The sequence below is a fragment of the Neomonachus schauinslandi genome, chromosome 6 (assembly GCF_002201575.2).
Source record: "Neomonachus schauinslandi chromosome 6, ASM220157v2, whole genome shotgun sequence".
In the NCBI taxonomy this organism is placed as follows: domain Eukaryota; kingdom Metazoa; phylum Chordata; class Mammalia; order Carnivora; family Phocidae; genus Neomonachus; species Neomonachus schauinslandi.
In genome coordinates, this window is record NC_058408.1 from 61,860,301 (window position 1) to 61,879,470 (window position 19,170).

General features: G+C 36.5%; 1 protein-coding gene across 1 annotated transcript in view; it reads right to left on the minus strand.

Annotated features, from left to right (window-relative positions):
* Nucleotides 1–1,351: 1,351 nt before the first annotated feature.
* The window catches only part of CEP170 (centrosomal protein 170), a 129,098-nt gene continuing 111,279 nt past the window's right edge, over nucleotides 1,352–19,170 (minus strand). The window contains exons 15-20 of the mRNA XM_021682698.1: nucleotides 18,273–18,420; nucleotides 16,065–16,235; nucleotides 12,249–12,337; nucleotides 6,201–6,294; nucleotides 5,413–5,464; nucleotides 1,352–3,670 (exon numbers count right to left, since the gene is read on the minus strand). Coding sequence (XP_021538373.1) covers nucleotides 3,381–3,670; nucleotides 5,413–5,464; nucleotides 6,201–6,294; nucleotides 12,249–12,337; nucleotides 16,065–16,235; nucleotides 18,273–18,420 — 844 coding nt within the window. The 3' untranslated portion in view covers nucleotides 1,352–3,380. The remainder of the gene's footprint in view (nucleotides 3,671–5,412; nucleotides 5,465–6,200; nucleotides 6,295–12,248; nucleotides 12,338–16,064; nucleotides 16,236–18,272; nucleotides 18,421–19,170) is intronic.

The following is a 19,170-nucleotide window of genomic DNA, read 5'->3' on the forward strand; positions in this document are numbered from 1 at the left end:
AATTTGCATTTCTAGGGAGGAGCCTACAGAAAGGATCTTTTCGGAGCCAGCTGTGTAAACTCACTGGTGAGAAACGGCAGAATGTCACTTCTCCACCTGACATTATCTGTGGACTTAATTTTTAGTTTCTCTTTTTTGTGACTCTATTCTAGCATAGAAGGTCTGTGAGGGCGATAGTTGATCACTGTTCCCTGGCGGTAACCAGGTGCCCATGGGCGTCAGGCACTCGGTACATGTTTGTCGAATAGAAGTAGGATCTGGACTATAACGGAGGACAAGGGGTTTGGAGAACATGGTGAAAGGAAGGTTTTATAGAACAAAGCATCAGAGACAAGTCTTTCTGGAGAAAAAGAGGAAGGGGAGCCATTTCACAGCCACAGAGCCCTTGGACTGGACTCCACTTGGCACGCGGAGAATGACAACGATGCTCTCGTTCTGTAGATCAGAATGCGGAGAGGCACATTTTAGCTAATGAGGGATGTGTCTGGATCCCAGGCTTCCAAGCCTAATTTCCTTTCAAAAGTTAGGATCCTGACAGACAGAGATATGGCAAGCAAAGCCAAGATGAGGGAAACCAAATGGCACAGATGTTTGAAAGTACAGGGTCTGTTCAGGAAATAAGATTATCTTAGTGACCTAGAAGGAAGAAACGTGTGTACATGTAGCGGGGAGGGAGGAGGGAAATGCAAGTGCATGGCACAGCCCTGTTCTGTGGCCCGGTCAAGCGAGGAAGCTTCACAAAGAGGTCAGTGCCTCTGAAGAAGGGAGGGGAGATGGGTGAGCAGGAAGGAAGGACAAAGAGAGGCAAGTGCACAGAGCCGCCAAGAATTGCTCCAGACTGTCGGGAACCTGTGGGAGAGGCTGTACCAGGTATCACAGACACGTAAGCAAAGGACCAGATCTAGAAAGCCTCCGAGGGTCAAGCTGAGAAACAGAATGTTGAACAGTATTCAAGATCCTCGGGTATGGATGGTACAGTACAAGAAAATGAATCCGAATGGATAGTTCTCAAATTTAGGATGTCCAAGATACTTTAAATTTCTTTGTTCCCCAAATATATCATGATCATAAAGCCTTTGATGATTCCAGGACAGCAAGAAATAAAGGCCTTGTGTGTGCACATTACAATTAGAGTATTAAGCTAAGAGAATGAGATTTATAAAAATTTGCTACGAAATCTTTTCTTCTTTAGTCAAAATACTATGAAGTCTCACAATTATCACATATAAGTTAGAACTGAAGGATTCCTTGTTTTGCTAAGCCTTGGACAATGGTGTATAGTTATTTGGTAAACTGATGAAGCATTAGCAAACCAGATGGTAGAATAAAATGTACAATCAATGTATAAAGTTCCAGAAACACTTTATTTAAAAATGGAGTTGTAAATGCATAACAAAATAACATAAGTAATAAATGTAACAAAAATAAATAAGGAGGATAATGTATTCATACAAAATAAAAATAACATAGTAAAAGGCCAAATGTTTATAATTGAACAAAACCGTGTAAACACTTAAAGGATAATGTAAGTTGAGTAGATGCTAATATTTTCCTAAACAACTCCTTACCTACTTCCATGGGGTATCAGTACCCAAACATTAAATAAAAGAGGGAGCAGTGGTGATTATTTTGTTTGACTTTTTCTTCAAATGGATTGGCCCTGTTTTAATGTTTCACTTATTCCTTCAAAGCATTTGTATCATTCCATTCATGTTCTTTAAAACCTTTTTTTTTCAGTCTTCCTTTATTAGATAGAATGGAGAAGTTAGCTTTACAAGGAGAATAGTTCATTTGCCATTTTTTTTTAATTTAAAGAAAAATATGAGATTCATTATACAGCAGACTTTTGTTTTTACATCTCTACAAAAAGGGTTTTTTTGCATCTTTATTAACTGGCCCAACAGTACAGGAGTTTTTAAATCTTGTAAAGTTTTGAAGCAGAGAGTTAGTTTGTCTCTTGAAACCAATGTAGTACAGGATTATTGCTGAAATACTAAAGACCATTCATAAAAGTTGCAAAGCCGCAGTTTTAACCTTTATAGGCTGATGGGGTCAAGGGAGAAATCCAAGTCTACTAAGTAATATTTAAAGGAATTAAGATTCACCCAAATTATAGTGTTCTGGAAACACAAAGATAATGACTTTCTTTTAAAACTTATCCAAATGTGAAGTTACTGGAAAGAGAAAAAACAAGTTTACAGAAGGTATTTTTCCACAGGCTTCCTGTTTAGTAGCATGGCCTGAGCCTTCATCGTTGCCGTCTTGCAGGGTACTTATAAATGTTTAAGACGGACAGGATTTACTACTGGGTCCTACAGGGAAACACACAGAAGCAATTCATTGCTTGGGAGTGAAACTATCAGCTAATCTTATGACTACTGGTTCTCCAAGTCTCCTAATGAAGAAAATTTTTACTTCATGATCATTTCAAGGGAATTTTTTTTTTCAACTGTCACACATAAACTCGGTAACACAGGACCAATATATGTGTTTTCAGTTTAAAAAATATACTCCACCTAAGTAGTCTAGTTTAATATTTCTAGTTATCATTTGCCCTAAAATGAGACAAAATCTTACTTCCGTTAAAAAAAATTGAAAAAAAGTGCCAAATTGAGCTTGAAAGTGGAGTAAAACATGGAGGGGTTAAAACAAATACAGTATTATCAATCTCCTATGTACAAAAAAGATGGTTAGTCCTTATTGATATACAGCTATGTCCACCTACCACTCCCGGCAAATCTTAGTGCAAACATAATAGTTCATCTCCATAAACCCCAAGACAATTTACGTAGCAACAAAGTTATATAAATCACATATATGCTGGAAAATTTCAGAACACAAGAACGACTGTTTTGAAAGGTCAGTTGGACTGTGGAGAGTAACATGTCATTGTATCCAATGGTAATGAATACTAATATAAATCCTATTATTAAGAAGCAAATATAAGTGTTTAACAAATCTGTACAGATGAAGAGGAAGTCCATTTCAGGGAGCAGCTTGGCACAGAAGACATGGGGGTCAGAAATGTTGGGTATTTAATTTGCTTGTAGGTCACAGCATGGCTTAAAGAAAAAAAACAAAGATCTATGAAGGGAAAGGATGCACTTACAGAATTCAATTTGAAAATCATAAAACCACAAAAAGCAAAACTGCCACAATCTGCTTTTTCCTACACGGGCATACTCGTGGTTTTCTAACGGCCTGAAAGGATTAACAGGATACCACATCATAGGTAAAAAAATAAATAAATAAAATTAAGAAGACAGAGAGAACAAGATTGTAGCTGACCAAGCTGTCTTGTTTTGTATAAGTCAACACTATGCTGCTTCCAATATTCCTAGTCATTCCACGGGTACTCATTTTTAACGATAGAGAGAAAGTCATTCATGTACTGTAACGTCTTCCTCTTCCCCATCAGGGTTGAACCTATTGAAATGGATACTGAAATCAGCCTCAGACTCGGCATTCTCAAATTCAGCTGACACTGCGAGAGCGGCAGGATGGGGAGCCCTAGCTTCTGGCTGGCCAAGTGTCGGTGTCTGACCCGGGCTGCTGTGGTTATTCACGGGACTGGACTTCTGTTTTGGTGGAGATGGCAAGATAGAGCTGGGGAATCCCATGTTGTTCAGAGCCTCCAGAGTTCCATCTGGGTCAATCATAGCATTGATTGCTGAAGGAAAAAAAAAAGGAATACGGGGGAAAAAGATAATTGTAGATGCAGTTAAATTTGGATGTGAACACTGCTTATGACTCGGATAATGTTTCAACTATGGATGCTTGTATGAGCTTAAATTTGGCCAATCCTTTTGATACCGTATTTAAAACCCATTTTTAATAATTCGGGGGCTGACCTCTACTGTAGACAATATGGACCTGAATGCTTTCTCTGGTGCCATGAACAGGCTCACATATGGGCCCTTTTGGAGTCTGTTGGAAGACTGAGATTTGAGAGAAAGATCTTTCTGAAATTTGCTTTCATCACTGTGACAGGATAGGGAAAACGCTGGGTGTGATTTTAATAAGCATTCCTAGCTGTATTACCACGCAGATAACTGGGGGTTCATTGCTAAGATGGGGTTCCAAGGAACTGGAAGGCTGGGGAGGCCGGGAGAACATCATCCCACTCTGAATGCTACCACAGCATGCTGTCATTCATCCTGATAAGAGTGTGGGGCCATCAGTGTGTGCCCCTGAGCCACGGGGACGCCCTCAGAACCCAATGGCAGCTCCAGCAGGCCATACAGACCTTGCTACTCTATGGGAGGGACCAGTGAAAGAGCAGCATTCCATCCAAAAGATCCTTGAGTGATTTTCAACTTGGCACTGGGGAGAGTGGGAGTTGGCAGAAGGAAGTACCTTTGATATAACAATTACTCGAGAGGTCCTTTTCAAAGTATACTCCCCTTCCATCAGCTAACACTCTTCCCCATGGGGGTAAAACATAACCCTTCGGGGTGTGGAGACTGACCAGACATTAAGATCATTTAGCGAGGACCAACATATTCTGCCTATGGTAATTCAAGAAACAAAGACTGAGTAGAATCAGCGGTTGACTCTGGAAGCTACTTGTTGTGCAGACTTCTAGTTCAAGACACACACGGGCATTCATGCCGGAGGGCATTCATGCCGGAGTAAGATCTGGTGCACACAGGGAAATAATGGCCGGTCAAACTTCAGGAGGCAAACACAGTCTCTTTTTCTTCTCTCCCTCCTTTTCTGGTCCCTTTGGCCAATATGCGCTCTTTTCTTGTGGTTCACCCAAACAACTTTTATTTGTATCAGAATACAAGTTCATTTGGGTTACATCACAAATGTCAAATCAAATAAATAATGCCAACTGTCAATAGCATTCTGAGCTGCACACATATTTTAATATTATTTTACATATTTTTCATATATTAGTATTTATGTACATATAAAATAGATAATACATATCATACTGTGAACTAGTCTACAACAGCTAGCCTATATGACCAAGATTTAACTTTACCTTTTTATTTATGTTGGGTTTTATTTTGTTTCTTTTTTTAAAGATTTATTTTGAGAGAGAAAGAAAGAGCGTGTGCATGTGCACGCACACAAGCGTATGAGTGGGGGGGAGGCGTAGAGGGACAGGATCCCAAGCACACTCCACACTGAGCTGGAGCCCCATGTGGGGCTCAACTCCATGACCTGAGCTGATATCAAGCGTCAGACACTTAACCCACTGAGCCACCGGGGCGTGCCCCTATTTATATTGGGTTTTAAAGCTTCCTTTTTAGGAGTAATGTGGATATGTAGAACTATATTTTTACCCGTATGTTATTATATTTAACCAAATCACATTATAATAGAATATTTTAAGAAATACCACTTAGAATGTACTTGTCTGAAATCGTTAGCTCTTCCTACTTAATTCAGTAATATATGTACCTTGTAGCTGCTTTTCAACTCTTTTCAACTCCTGTAATATAGAAGAAATCTCCTGTAGGGAAAGCAATGACAAAAATTAGCTTACAGTAAGTAAAGCATTTTTATTGGATAAGCAACGAATCTCACACTCCTCTTACTTGCAACATTTAACAGTATCTACACGGCACTATATCTGTAGCAACAAGATAGGAAATAATTATGATATCCAAAAAATGAGATTCAAATTTTAAAATCTTTAATGTTTAACTACAATTATTTTTTCAACAAGATAATAAAAGATGAAAAGTTCAAGATGATACTACTGTATAAGCAAAGATTTTGAAAAACTTGCATCGATCAACCTTGCAATAACTTTGTAACAGTGCATAAGGATTTTCTTTGAAAAATGTATCAACTGCGACTTAGTTTTAGGATGACTCCCTGAACCACGAAAACCTGTACAGATTCTTGAGGAGGAGACTAGCAATCTCCTGAGGAAAAGGAAATGATTCATGTCCACTTCTATTTGAGTTCGGCTCTTATTTCAAATTGCCTATTTATAATGTATAATCATTACAAGAACAAGAATGTATTAGTGAGAAACATAAAGAAAGTTCCTCCTTCATACCATCTATAACTTTGAAACAATCAACATTTTAAACCCCTGTGAGAGATAGTGGAAGGCATAAAACTTGCCAAATCTGTGTATTTTATCTTTTTAAAAATGTAAATTAACACTTTAAAAATATCATTTCTTTAAGATAAACCTATCTCTTAAATGTTTTAATATTCAAGAAAAATTACCATACCATGCTTGAGGTTTTCACGATAGGGACTTCACTCTCGGCTCTTAACTTGCTTTCTATTTCATCCCAGTTCCGATCCTTGTCTTTAAATAATATTCTAAAAATCAAAAAAAATAAGCATTTTACTTTCCATGTTTTAAAAACCCATCATATGTTTAACAATAGTATAAAAGCAATGTATCTTTTCAAAGCTCCACAAGGATAAATAAACCACTAAACATTACATAAACAATAAAATACTGAACCAATATTACCAATAAACTTATTTATGTGAGGAATCTATATTAAAAAGTGAGTAGTTATGAATACACACGTAAATCCTTTCATAGTTATCTTATTTGTTATTGAAAACCAAATATAAATAAATATAGATGATATAACCCCCAAATTTTATCTAATATTTGTAATCAACCATAAGATGACCACTTATTAAAACACAATTTTGTTCAGATGGAACTTATGCAGTATAAATGTAAGATGAAAACAGACTGAATTAGATATGAAAAATTATTGATTGATTAAAGTGTGAACATTATTTTAAAGGCTGAAAATTGGGAGTACTTACTGTGTTTGTCTTTAAAAATCTTAATTTATGTTAGCATAGTTGTATACAACAACCAATTAGGAGTTTAACACTATCCTCTTGATAAAAACAACTGCCAATAAAGATAATTATCCTGATGTTAGAAACTAAACTCAAATATCTTAAACTTATAAAAAAAGTATCACAGAGTTTTGATTTGTCTTTCAGAAGTAGTATCCTTCTCTCCCAATACTTTGGAATCTCTGAGACATTACTCAGCAGTTTTAGAGTGATGGAAATAGTAGGCACCTTTCTGGTTTCTTTTAAAATTTCTTTATTGAGCCTGGAAATCTAATTTAACTGTCTTATATAAACATCAACACTGTACAAATAAGTAAATTATTACTACTGGAAGCTGATCAGTGTTTAAGTAGTACACTAATTTAAATTATTTGTATTTCTTCTAAGATCAATAATGCCAAGTTCAACTTACTTTTGAAAAACATGAAATTCATCAACATCAAATCAAGTCTGGAACATCTACAATTATACATCGCCATGCTTAAAAGGGCAATAATGGTTCTAGAAACTGATATAAGAATATTCTTCTGTTATATTTTCTAAACCCAAAAGACTAATAAACCTCCTTGCCAGCCATCTAAGAGCTGATATCGTAATGACCAAGACATTAAGACAGGTAAGCAAATTATGTGATTTGTAAAAGAGTCACTTGCAGCATTAGGACTGGTGGGAAGAAAACAAAGACTGTTTCAGGGACCAACTGAGAACTACAACGGACTCGTATAATATAGCAAGTCTGCGCTTAGCCACACTGTGCTAAATAAAAGTCCAGTGAATTTTGCCAGAATATGGTTGCTGGGTAAAATGCTTGGGCTTCTCAAACTGTTTTTTTTTTAAGATTTTATTTATTTATTTAACAGAGAGACACAGTGAGAGAGGGAACACAAGCAGGGGGAGTGGGAGAAGGAGAAGCAGGCTTCCCGTCGAGCAGGGAGCCCAACGCGGGGCTTGATCCCAGGACCCCGGAATCATGACCTGAGCCGAAGGCAGATGCTTAACCGACTGAGCCACCCAGGCACCCCAAGGGCTTCTCAAACTGTTAAAGGATACATGTATCACCTTTGCTGGAAATGGCTCAGAATGGTCACCTGAGGTTCCTGACTCACACACACAAAAAGCCCCCCAGAGCTCTAAGCCACTGAAGGGATAAAAAACTTACTTTAAGACAATGCGTAAATATTGTGGTATGGATTTAAGAAGCCAAACTTGGCATTTTGACTTTAGGAAGCGTACTCAAATACACTATTTAAATACTAAGGAAGCAGAAAACTAGATCAAGACATGACTTTAGACCAGGCCATAATGGTTAGAACTTAACTGTCTTTGTTTAAAGATCCTTATAGTCTTTCAGAAAAAAAAAATTCACAGCTTTCGAATGATCTTCATATATTACATTATGGATTCAAAATAGTAGTCAGACTAATGTCAGCATGGAAAATACAGTAAATGCCAAGGATAATTTCATTCAGTAATTTTTAACTATTAAGCTAAAAACCCTTTTTGCTAAAGCAGTTGGTTTTAGAATAAAAAGTCTCTGGTTCATATTCTAAGCCCTTCACTATCTATTCTCTGGCACATCCTCAATACCTGCAAATCAGGGTTATGAACTGGTAGTTTGCAAACAGGACCGTGCTCACAGCTTGAGGGTGTCACTTTCACACGGAATAGCATGAGAATGCTGTAAAACAGTTCTTGTATAAATATTTTCAATTGTGTCCATAGAAAGTATTGGGGCAATTTAAACAGGCGTATATTTAGGCCCAGGTAGGCATCTGAGTTTCTAACTCCTGGCATAAAACTTAAGGACCAGTCATTTCCCAAACTACCCTGGTATTCCACACAAAAGGCCCAGGCTCTCTCCCTTAGATTTGGTTATTAAAAACTATACCGATCTTTGAATACTACCTTCCATAAAGCCTCCCCTCATTGTCCTAGATGAAAGCGACCCTTCTTCTGCCTTTACCTCTAACTGGGCACCAATCTATCACATGCCACCTTGTACAACAATTAACAGTAGATATGCTTTGCCTTGCTGGCCAAATTGTAAACTTCGTAAGAGTAGGAATGATGTTAGATCCTCCTGATTATATTCCATAGAGCCTGCCATAGTGCTTTACACATAGTAAAAGTCAATGCTTACACTGAAGGCAACCAAATAACACCAAATTAACTTTACTGAGGCATTTTTACTTATTTTGTTTGTTTTCTTTTTTTACCTTTCTAAATTCTGTTAAATTTCTGAGACAGTTAAATTAATCCATCAACCAATGAATGAATGTGTTCTTTGGTCTCAATTTTAATTAAATGTCAAAGCTACATGAAGTACTTTTCTTTGGAGAAAACCAGGGATGAGTTCAGAGTGGACTGAGGAACAGTCAACGGGAAGAAAGAATGGTACCAGTCAGGTGCACTATGAAAATTTACTGAATGAATAAAAGAGTGGATGGGGACCCAGTTAGTGTGGAAAGAGGGCTTGTATTTCAGCAGGTAGGATGAAATGACAAGGGACTCCCCATTTATAGATGAGGAGAATTCAAAGTTTTCCAGTTGGCAGGTCACATCACCACATGAAGAGACTTATATGGCATTTCTATGGATAACACGGCGTATCAAGAGGACCCACATTTAACATTTTAGCCTGTCACAGCTTTTTATGATAAAGTCCAAACTCTTTAATAAACTCAACTTTAAGGGACCTTTCCTTAACCTCTCCAGGGGTGACTGTCTCTCATCACCCCCCAGCTCTCTTACTTTACCTAGCTTTTGACTATCTAACCCATGCAAAATTTAGCTATATGGGTCATCCTTCCAAATTTACTAGAAGATAAAGCAAACCGTTTTTATAGCTGTTTATTTTTTTAATAGTAGTTTAAAACATACTTTAAAATGGCTGTTTTTTTAAAAGAACACCTTAAACAGAATATTTTAAAAAGACTTTTGAAATAGTTTTGGAAAAAAATTATCTAAATGATTTCTCTCAAATAGTTAGCCTTATGATTCAATAACATGATGTTCAATGTGTTTTTACCATGACTGGGTACTCATCAAACACTGATGAAATGTATTATTTCATCATATAAGCAATATAAAATTATATTTGTGTGGAATATTATAATTCACAAACCATATTCAGACATGGTTTCATTACATCTTAAAATTTTAATGATAGGAATTAGAAATTAAGTCATAGCATCAATGAATTTCTGAAGTATTTTTACATAGATTTTACACCTTGAGCCTTCTTTTATACCTTGAGCCCTTATCTTGATAGCTCTTAAAAATGTACCAGTTTATCTCTTCACTTTATTGCCTTCTATGTCTTATCTTATTTTTTGCTTTTTAGATTTTTTTGACAACAATAATACAGAACGTGGTTAAAAATATAAATCTTTCAGAAAAAGCATACATATTATATAGAATAACTACTATGTACATATGTGTACGTATATACATATAATTCTTGCCTCCAAGTTCATTTCTTAAAGGTTTATACAAACGACCTCATAATATATTTACTCTTATACACCTTGATCTCTTCACATAAGGATATCTTTACCTTTTCAAGAGTATCAGTGAAGTGTATCAACAGCCCCTCCAAATACAGCTGAAATCTGAAGCATATTACCTTAACAGTTAAAAAGTGATTGCATGTTTGTCTTTTCTTAAGGAGTACCTTATACATATAATTAATTTAAACAGTTATTTTAATGACTACCATTATGTTGACATCCACTGTTTTTTCAATTTACCCTTATCAATTTTCACACATCCCTATGAGTTTTAAGTAAACTTAACTTCCTAGAAAATAATTTAATATTCACTCATTAACCAATAGTTACATAGTATATTCTAGGTACTTTATCATTAAAGACCACTGCTCTCATGGAATTTATATTTTAGCTCATGTATTTGAGTATATCCACCTGGATGAAGTTAGCAGTTTCTGCTATCTCCAAGTGATTTGTCTTCATTTCATTATTTTGCTTTAATTATCTGATTTTATTATTCACAACTTCTATTCCAACCAAGCCCAATCACCCCTCTTTCCTTTTTATTATTAAAATCACTAGTTACACAGGATAAAAAGCATAATAACAATGCAATTTCATTGGATCCTTTCTAAATTAATGTGTACATTTTAACGTTCACATTTGGTTTTAAGGAAATTAAATGAGTTGCATGCTATTTATGAATTCTATAATTTCTGACTAGGCTTATACGTGAGCCCACTGTTTTTATCTTCATCATATGCAGTGATTAAGCAATCGGCACTCTAATATCATCTTAGGTGAGGTCTATCAACTAAGCTATCAACTAAGCAACCCAGCAACTATGTCACTTCCGAGTCTGCTGATCCCATCATCTTCTCCCACGGTCACCAAGCTCCCCTTCGCCATGACAACCCATCCTCCTAGGAGCTGCCAATACAGCAGGCAGCCAGACAGATCAAGTCCACCCAGTGAAATCTGTAGGGTCTAATCACATGCTTACTTACTAATGCCAAGAGTCAGGCATGCCTCAAGTTTGGCTCAAGTACGCAATATAGTTGAAGGTGATGAAATTGTTATTTTGAATTTAATTCCACTAACATTATATTCTAAAACTAGAACATACTGGAAGGATTATTAACCAAAGGAATAAATAAATGAAATAAACACTGATTAAAAGCACCTTATATAGGAATGAAGTCTCCAAATTTAATCAGATGGAACGATTTTTGACTGTGTATTATTTGTCCAGCACAGTTCTGAGGCCCTCATGACTGAGCGCACAAGGCAGGCAAGTATGCAGGTATTCCGAGTCGTACAGGATCATGCACACTGTCCTCTTTACTGATGAAGAAGAGGAAACTAGCCTCAAGTTTCAGGCCTTATAAAAGAAGCCCCAAAGGGGGCGCCTGGGTGGCTCAGATGGTTAAGTGTCTGCCTTTGGCTCAGGTCATGATCTCAGGGTCCCGGGATCAAGTCCCGCATCGGGTTCCCTGCTCAGTGCAGAGCCTGCTTCTCCCTCTCCCTCTGCCACTCCCTCTGCTTGTGCTCTTCTGTCTGTCTCTCTGTCAAATAAATAAATAAAATCTTTAAAAAAAAAAAAAAAGAAAAAAGAAGCCCCAAAGGTCTGTTAATTTAAAATACTTACTGTTACTTTGTGGAGGAGTAAACCGTATCTGGTTATTAATAAAATTAAGTAATTGTAGCTGTTAACTCTCCACATTATAAAGGGCTGACAATATTGAGTCTTTTGTTTCCCTTTTTGCCCCCTTCACGTGGCCTAGCTTCTGGCAATTACTTAAACCTAAAAAAGAGATGGAACGTGACGATGGCAGCAGTAAGTTCGGTGCCACTGCCTTCACTCGTTCCTACCGGCTGTGGGTGGTCGCAGGTCAGCACGAAGTGGAACAGGTGTCTACTAACCATGTAAGCACGTAGGTTTGAGTAACAGAAGAGTACCTGATCTTTCCCGCTGTTTTATCTATAGACTGTCTTATCTTCTTGGAAAACTGAAAGACGGACGATAGCAGCAGATTATCTCCCATGACCTGAAACATTCAAAAAAACTAAATTAAAATATTATCACTGTATTGTATAACCACCAAGAACACTACTCACAGCTCACTATGTTTAGGGGCATTTAGTATTTATGCTAATTTTAATAAAAAAATCAATGAGGAATGTCATTAGAGTTATGTATAACTAAACTGAGAAAGAGAAATATCAATAAAGGGGTTCCTTTTTTTTAAAGTAATGTGTCCAGTTTCCATACTATTTTGGTCATATCACTTTTAAAAAACAACCCATATTATCCTATGTTCAATTACTATCATGATCCCATCTCTCATGCCTCCAACTCAAATGATCAAAACAAGGAAAATACGAATAATTTTGAACACTAAGTTTTTTATCTAATCTTTCACCAAATAATATGAACAGAGAGATCAAGAAGATTACAATCCTTACTTTTTGGGGCAGAGTCTAGTGGGAGAGATACTTTTTAAAAATTTACTCAAAAAATGAATTTTTATGATGGACGTTCGTACCACCCTAGTTGAAATTTATGGGCAAAACTAGGGTTGGCAAACTTCTTCTGTAAAGGGCCAGAGAGTGAAGATTTTAGGCTATCTGGTGTCACAACTACTAAACTCATTCTTGTGAAAGCAGCTATGGATAACACGCAAACAAGTGGGCTTGGCTGTGCTGAGATAAAGCTTTATTTACAAAACAAGTGGCAGGCTGGATTTGGTCTGCAGAAGCTAGAAAAGGGACTGAACCTGGGGCTAGATGTGGGCTCCCAAATCACCTCCTTGTATTTCAGAACTGTATCTAGACTCTGCAAGACCATCCAGAAAATAAGATACGGCCTTGGAGGTTAAGAAGCTTTCAAGACCAGTGCAGGAGTTAAAAGTATATAGGAAAAAGAACATAAATAAGTGCTAAATTTTGTGATTCAGTGCCACACAAATTCTAATGAAAGGGCGTTCAGTGAACGGTGGCGTAAGTAAGGAAGGCACCATGGAAAACGAGAACCTAAGAATGACAAGGGTTTGAAGTTAGTGTGGGGGATAGAAAGTTACTTAGGATGTGATCAGCAACATACAGGCAATGAAAGGCTAAATAAACATAATGGTATTTTGTGGGCCTTGAGGAAACAAGCCAAAGCAAGAGGGGAAGACATCAATTACTTTGGCCAGGACAGAGTGTGTTTAAAACCATCCAGGATATTGCAGTGGCAACTATGGAACTGGCTACATGCTCTCCCTTTGGACATCTTTTTCTACTCAGTACTACTGCAAATATACACATTCTTAGACATACTAACTTTTAGCTCCTGTTCCTTAAGTCCAGGAATTCACAGGATGCCAACCTATGATCACACCCTTCCTGTCCTCTGCTACTTTCTATATTCCCCTTCTACCCATGCCCGAAGCCTTTACCTGTAACCACGGCTGCATGGCATTCCTCAATTAGCTCTTCCCACGGTGCTATTTGAAATAACCATTCTTTGGTGAATAAACTCCTCTATATCCCTGAATTTTTCCCACATTCATTTCATCTAATTTCCATTATCATAAACCTTTTCAATAAGCCTCTCTATACCTGACTTGTCATGGCCACATTTATTTTTACGAGAGTTTAACAATTTTTATCTGCACTGGATCACAGGTACACAATTAATCATAATTCTTAATTCGTGATATAAATCACTAGTCCAATTTGGACCACATTTTCTTTCTCTTTAATGATAAATTATAAATTATAAACTTATGATAAATCTAACAGCCAAAACAAAAGCTAGAATGCAGCAATAACCATGGAACAGAATAGATGGTCAAAAATACGCATTCCCGGGCGCCTGGGTGGCTCAGTTGGTTAAGCGACTGCCTTCGGCTCAGGTCATGATCCTGGAGTCCTGGGATCGAGTCCCACATCGGGCTCCCTGCTCGGCGGGGAGTCTGCTTCTCCCTCTGACCCTCCCCACTCTCATGCTCTCTCTATCTCATTCTCTCTCTCAAATAAATGAATAAAATCTTAAAAAAAAAAAAATACGCATTCCCTATCCCACAGAAAGAGGATACTTGCCTTTGACCTCCACTATGTGACTTGGTTTCACCAATGGGATATTAGCAGACATGACATGAAGATGAAATGTGCCTACATGGTGGGGCTTGCTCTCTTGTGCTTCTGATATAGCCATGACAAGCAGCAGCCTTGGCAGCCAACTTGTCCAAGCAATATGAGAGACACATGGGCAGACCTGGACTCGACCTACAACTTTTAATTGTCCAGCTGGGCTGGACCAGTTAACTCACAGGTGTGTAATAAATACAAGCTTACCACTCTATGCCACTGAGATTTTTGTGGTTTGTTATGCAGAAATAGCTGACTGATGTAATCTACCACTAGTCATATGGTTTCCTCCATCCTATCTCCCTGCCACCCTCCACCCAGGTTAAACAGTATTCTGAATCCCATTCATCATTCCCTTGCCTTCCTTTTCATATCATTTTGTTACATCTATTTCTGTCCTAAGTATATATTTTTATTTTTAAAAATGTATGACAAAGAATCACATTATATATACTTTTTCGAGAATTACTTTTTTCATTTAATGTTATATGGCTAAAATTCATCCATACTGTGGCATATTGCTGTAGTTCATTTGTTTTGATTACTCTATAATTATTCAATTTGTAAACATACCAGTTTATATGTTCACTTTTCTGCTGATAAAAACTGTTAGATTGTTTCCAAGTTTTTGTTATTGTCCACAGTGGTGCTGTAATATTCTTTTGCATGACTACTTCTGTCAAATAGGAATGGGTGTCTCTTGAGTATGTACTAGCAGTAAAACCATGTGGTATGATCATGGGATATGTTTATGTTCAACTTTAAGAAATAATGTCAACCGTTTTTCCAAAGTGACTGCAGCAAATCTGACCTCCACTGCCACACATGAGAGTCTATGTATCTACGTTCTCAAACACTTAATATTTTAAAATACTTTTAATTTGTTCTCAATTGAACAAGAATCACACTGTAGTCTTGAAATGTATTTCTCTGAATACTCAGGAAGTTGAACACCTCTATATTTTGAAGATCGTAGGTAATTTCTCTTCAGTGAAATGCTGTTCATGTCTTTTGGAGATTTTTCTATTGGGTTGTTTTTGCCTTTTTAAGTTGATTGGTAGGACTTCTTTATGTATTCTGTATACTAATCCTTTGTTGACCGTATGTTTCACAAAAGTCCTTTAATACACTCTAATTTATCAATCTTTTTTTTTTTTTTTAAGATTTTATTTATTTATTTGAGAGAGAGTGAGAGAGAGAAAGAGCACAAGAGGGGGGAGCGGGAGAGGGAGAAGCAGACTCCCTGCCGAGCAGGGAGCCCGATGCGGGACTCGATCCCGGGACTCCAGGATCATGACCTGAGCCGAAGGCAGTCGCTTAACCAACTGAGCCACCCAGGTGCCCTAATTTATCAATCTTTTAAAGTCAAAGCTTTTTGTGTCTTTTAAGAAATCACCCCTGACTATAATGTGAAAGACCTGTATTTTTTACTAAGTTTTAAAGTTCTGCTTTTGCGCCCTTTAGAAACTTAATTCATTTGCAGTTAATTATTTGTACATGATGTGATGTCAGGATGAAATTTCATTCTACTCATAAGAACAAGTGCTTTTTTCCCCCAGCCCCATTTATCCAACAGTTACTCCTTTTCCCACAACAGGACATGCCTCCTCTGACATTTGTTAAAGTTTATGGTTTACTTACTTCATCCCTGCTCCAGGTTCTCCGCCTTGTAATTGTTAAATGATCAGGGGGCTCTGTTGGCTGAGGTCTTGGATCACCAGACCGACAGTTGTTTCCTTCTGGTGTTTTAGAATGAACTAATGGAGGGATCTTTCGGAAGTTGAGGCTTTCATCAAAAACACGATCAACCAACTAATAGGACAAAAGCAGATCCTTATGAGAATAATTTGGAAAAGTACCGATACTGGTATTATAATTTTCTTTTTTAGACAGAAGTTATTCCATTGTCAGGTAGTAACAGAAGCATGATATCTTCAATAAACCAATTACTCTTTCTTTTTATAAGTACTTTAAAGGTACCTGTTTAATAAAATAGATGTTCATCTACATAGATTTTATTTCTTAAAATCCAAAATACAGAACTATGCTAAATTCAATTCTTCAATGGATAAGATTTTCCCCAAATGGAAAACAGATGGTAAGAAGAAAAAGCTGAGCCATGTAGATGGACAAGTTTATTTTACTCACATTGCCTTGACAATGTAAAATAATGTTTCTTTTCCTTTTAGTTTCCTATCGTTTTTTTTCCTTTTTTTCCTCCCCAAATCCAGGTGCCAAATTTCTTCACAGATACGTAAATTGTAAATTCCAATTAAGTTTACAAAAGGAAAAAAAATTTAAATCCACAAAATAAGTATTTTGGTCTTAGGTAAGCTTTGAACAATGCTACAGAAATTACATATTCTAGTAAAAATGACATACTGCCATCTACAGTGCAAATTATACAAATACAATACAAAGTAACTCAGGTTTACTGAAGAAGGAATAAACTTTAGTACAATATTCAGAGATAAAACAAAAAGGAAAAAATGAAAGTCCATTCAATGAAATGTCTGAATAATTTTACTGGGTCTGAGTGAATGTATAATCATGTTAGGTAAAATTTAGTTAGATAGCTGAGAAAATAATATCTTATCATTTTAAATGTACCAGAAGAATTGTGTATGTCTTGCCACCGAGAAGATCCTTTTGTTTTTCACCAATGAGGATGATTTTATATACATTTACAATTGATCAATGTGGTAACAAAACTCTACACAGATTCATGAAAGCTCATTTACCAAATCAGACAACACATGAAGGGGGAAAAAAAAAATGACCATTAAAGAACTAGATTATAAAAGGAATGTAACAAAAAGCAAAGGAAGAAAATATTATTAACATAGTTTATCAGAATCAAATTTGTCAAAAAGGCTAGCCATTTTGGGCTACTATTGAGGATGTTATTTCATAAAATTAAGGAAGCTCATTAGAGGCTGGCATTCTTTTTTTCCGTAAAAGGCTAGATAATAAATATTTTAGGCTTTGCAGCCATATACTGTCTAACTACTCATTTCTGATACTGTAGCACAAAACAGCCAGATGATAATTAAACAAAAGAATGTGGCTTTGTCCTAACAAAACTTTTAATTCATTCTCTCAAATGCCAATCTTCTGCTTGCACCAGATCAAGAGAGCCAACATGGCAGAGTACCATTCATTTTATATTATCCATCAAAGGCATCTTCTGGAGCAAGGTTATGCAAATACTGGGCCCGGGAGCTGGAGAGCAGGAGGCCCTGGTTTGGGAAGGGCCGTAGTCCACATATGCTACCTTCCATTCCAGAATTTACAAGAATGTTTCAAAACTGAATATACATGTATTTTTGTCTGTGTGTATAAATACATATATTTCAACTTTCTAAGTATCCTTGAGTATATATGTGTATTTTTCAACAGAATTACTTAAAGTAGTGAAAACTGTATAATTTTCTCTGCATTTGCTAGTAGAGATATCTACTGGCTAACTGGGCATAAAGATACCTTTTTAATTGAAGTATTTTCATAGCCAAACTTTATAGAAACATTATATCATTTATCAAGTTTTAGTTTGCTTTTTGGATGCCATTTATATTCACACTTTAAAGTGAAACCATACACCAATAATTGGCTGACAAAGTGCTTGTTTTAAATAATTTTACAGCTTCATGTTAATAGTAGACCAAATGTTAGCCTTTGCTGGTTTTGTTACAAAAACAAAAAAATTTTTTTAAACGAAAGTTGGAAAATGCAGAGCTTCATGCAAACAGGAAGGGTGGATGTAACTAAAATAAACTAAGCAAAAAGCTAAAAGCAAAAGAAATAAAGAAAAGAAAGAACCTTATGCATTTCTCCATGAAGATCTCCTACCTCTTCTCTAGTGTCTATGGCAGAGCCAGGGGTGGTGGCGGCAGTGCTTACTGTGGTACTCGGGGCAGTGCCTGAGGAAGTCACTGAATCTATCTCTCCTGCTACATCGTTGATTTCCAGAGCAATGAGAGCAAGATCTTGGCTGATCCTGGTAATAATTGTAGAAAAGAGGTTTAATCCCTTTTAAATAACAGCTCCAGAAACAATCATTTGTTATAGAATCAGTTACGTGAGTTGTGTATCCAATTAAAGATCTGTACCAAAAACTTAAGATTTTTTGGAAATCCTTTTAACTATTTGGATACTAAAAGTCTTAAACTTTAATTCTAAAAGTTAATAAAACTAAATTTCACATAAACTGTCACTTTGAAAAATATGTTAAACACCTAGAGGTAGTGGTATGTCTTTTAAAATACACCCGTTAGTGTTAATGATCAGCTTTAATAGAAGGCAAGGGTAAACAGAACCCAAGGAGTCGCTGACCCTGGATAAGAAAGAAATTACAACTTCATTTTCACTAACCTTCAAATGAAGCTTAGCATTTCTTTCAATTATAAATACAAGTAACAAACAATAGTGGTATTTTTTGTGGTATCTCCACCAACAGAAATCACATTATAGTTGCTATAGGTATCTCAAAACAATCAGTCATTAATACTTCAAAATTAAACCCACGGCAGTCATGAAACCCACAGCAATAATGTTCCAGTCAGTATGTTAACAAAGAACCATATATTACTCTGTCACTTTAAAAATATTTTGATAACATTACAAACAAATGCAGTCATATTGAAACACAACTACGTATTTTATGTTGATGCATTTAGGAGCACTATCCTGAGAGGAGCTCCATAAGCTTCCCCAGATGGCCGAAGAGGTCAGTAACTCCGACTCAGGC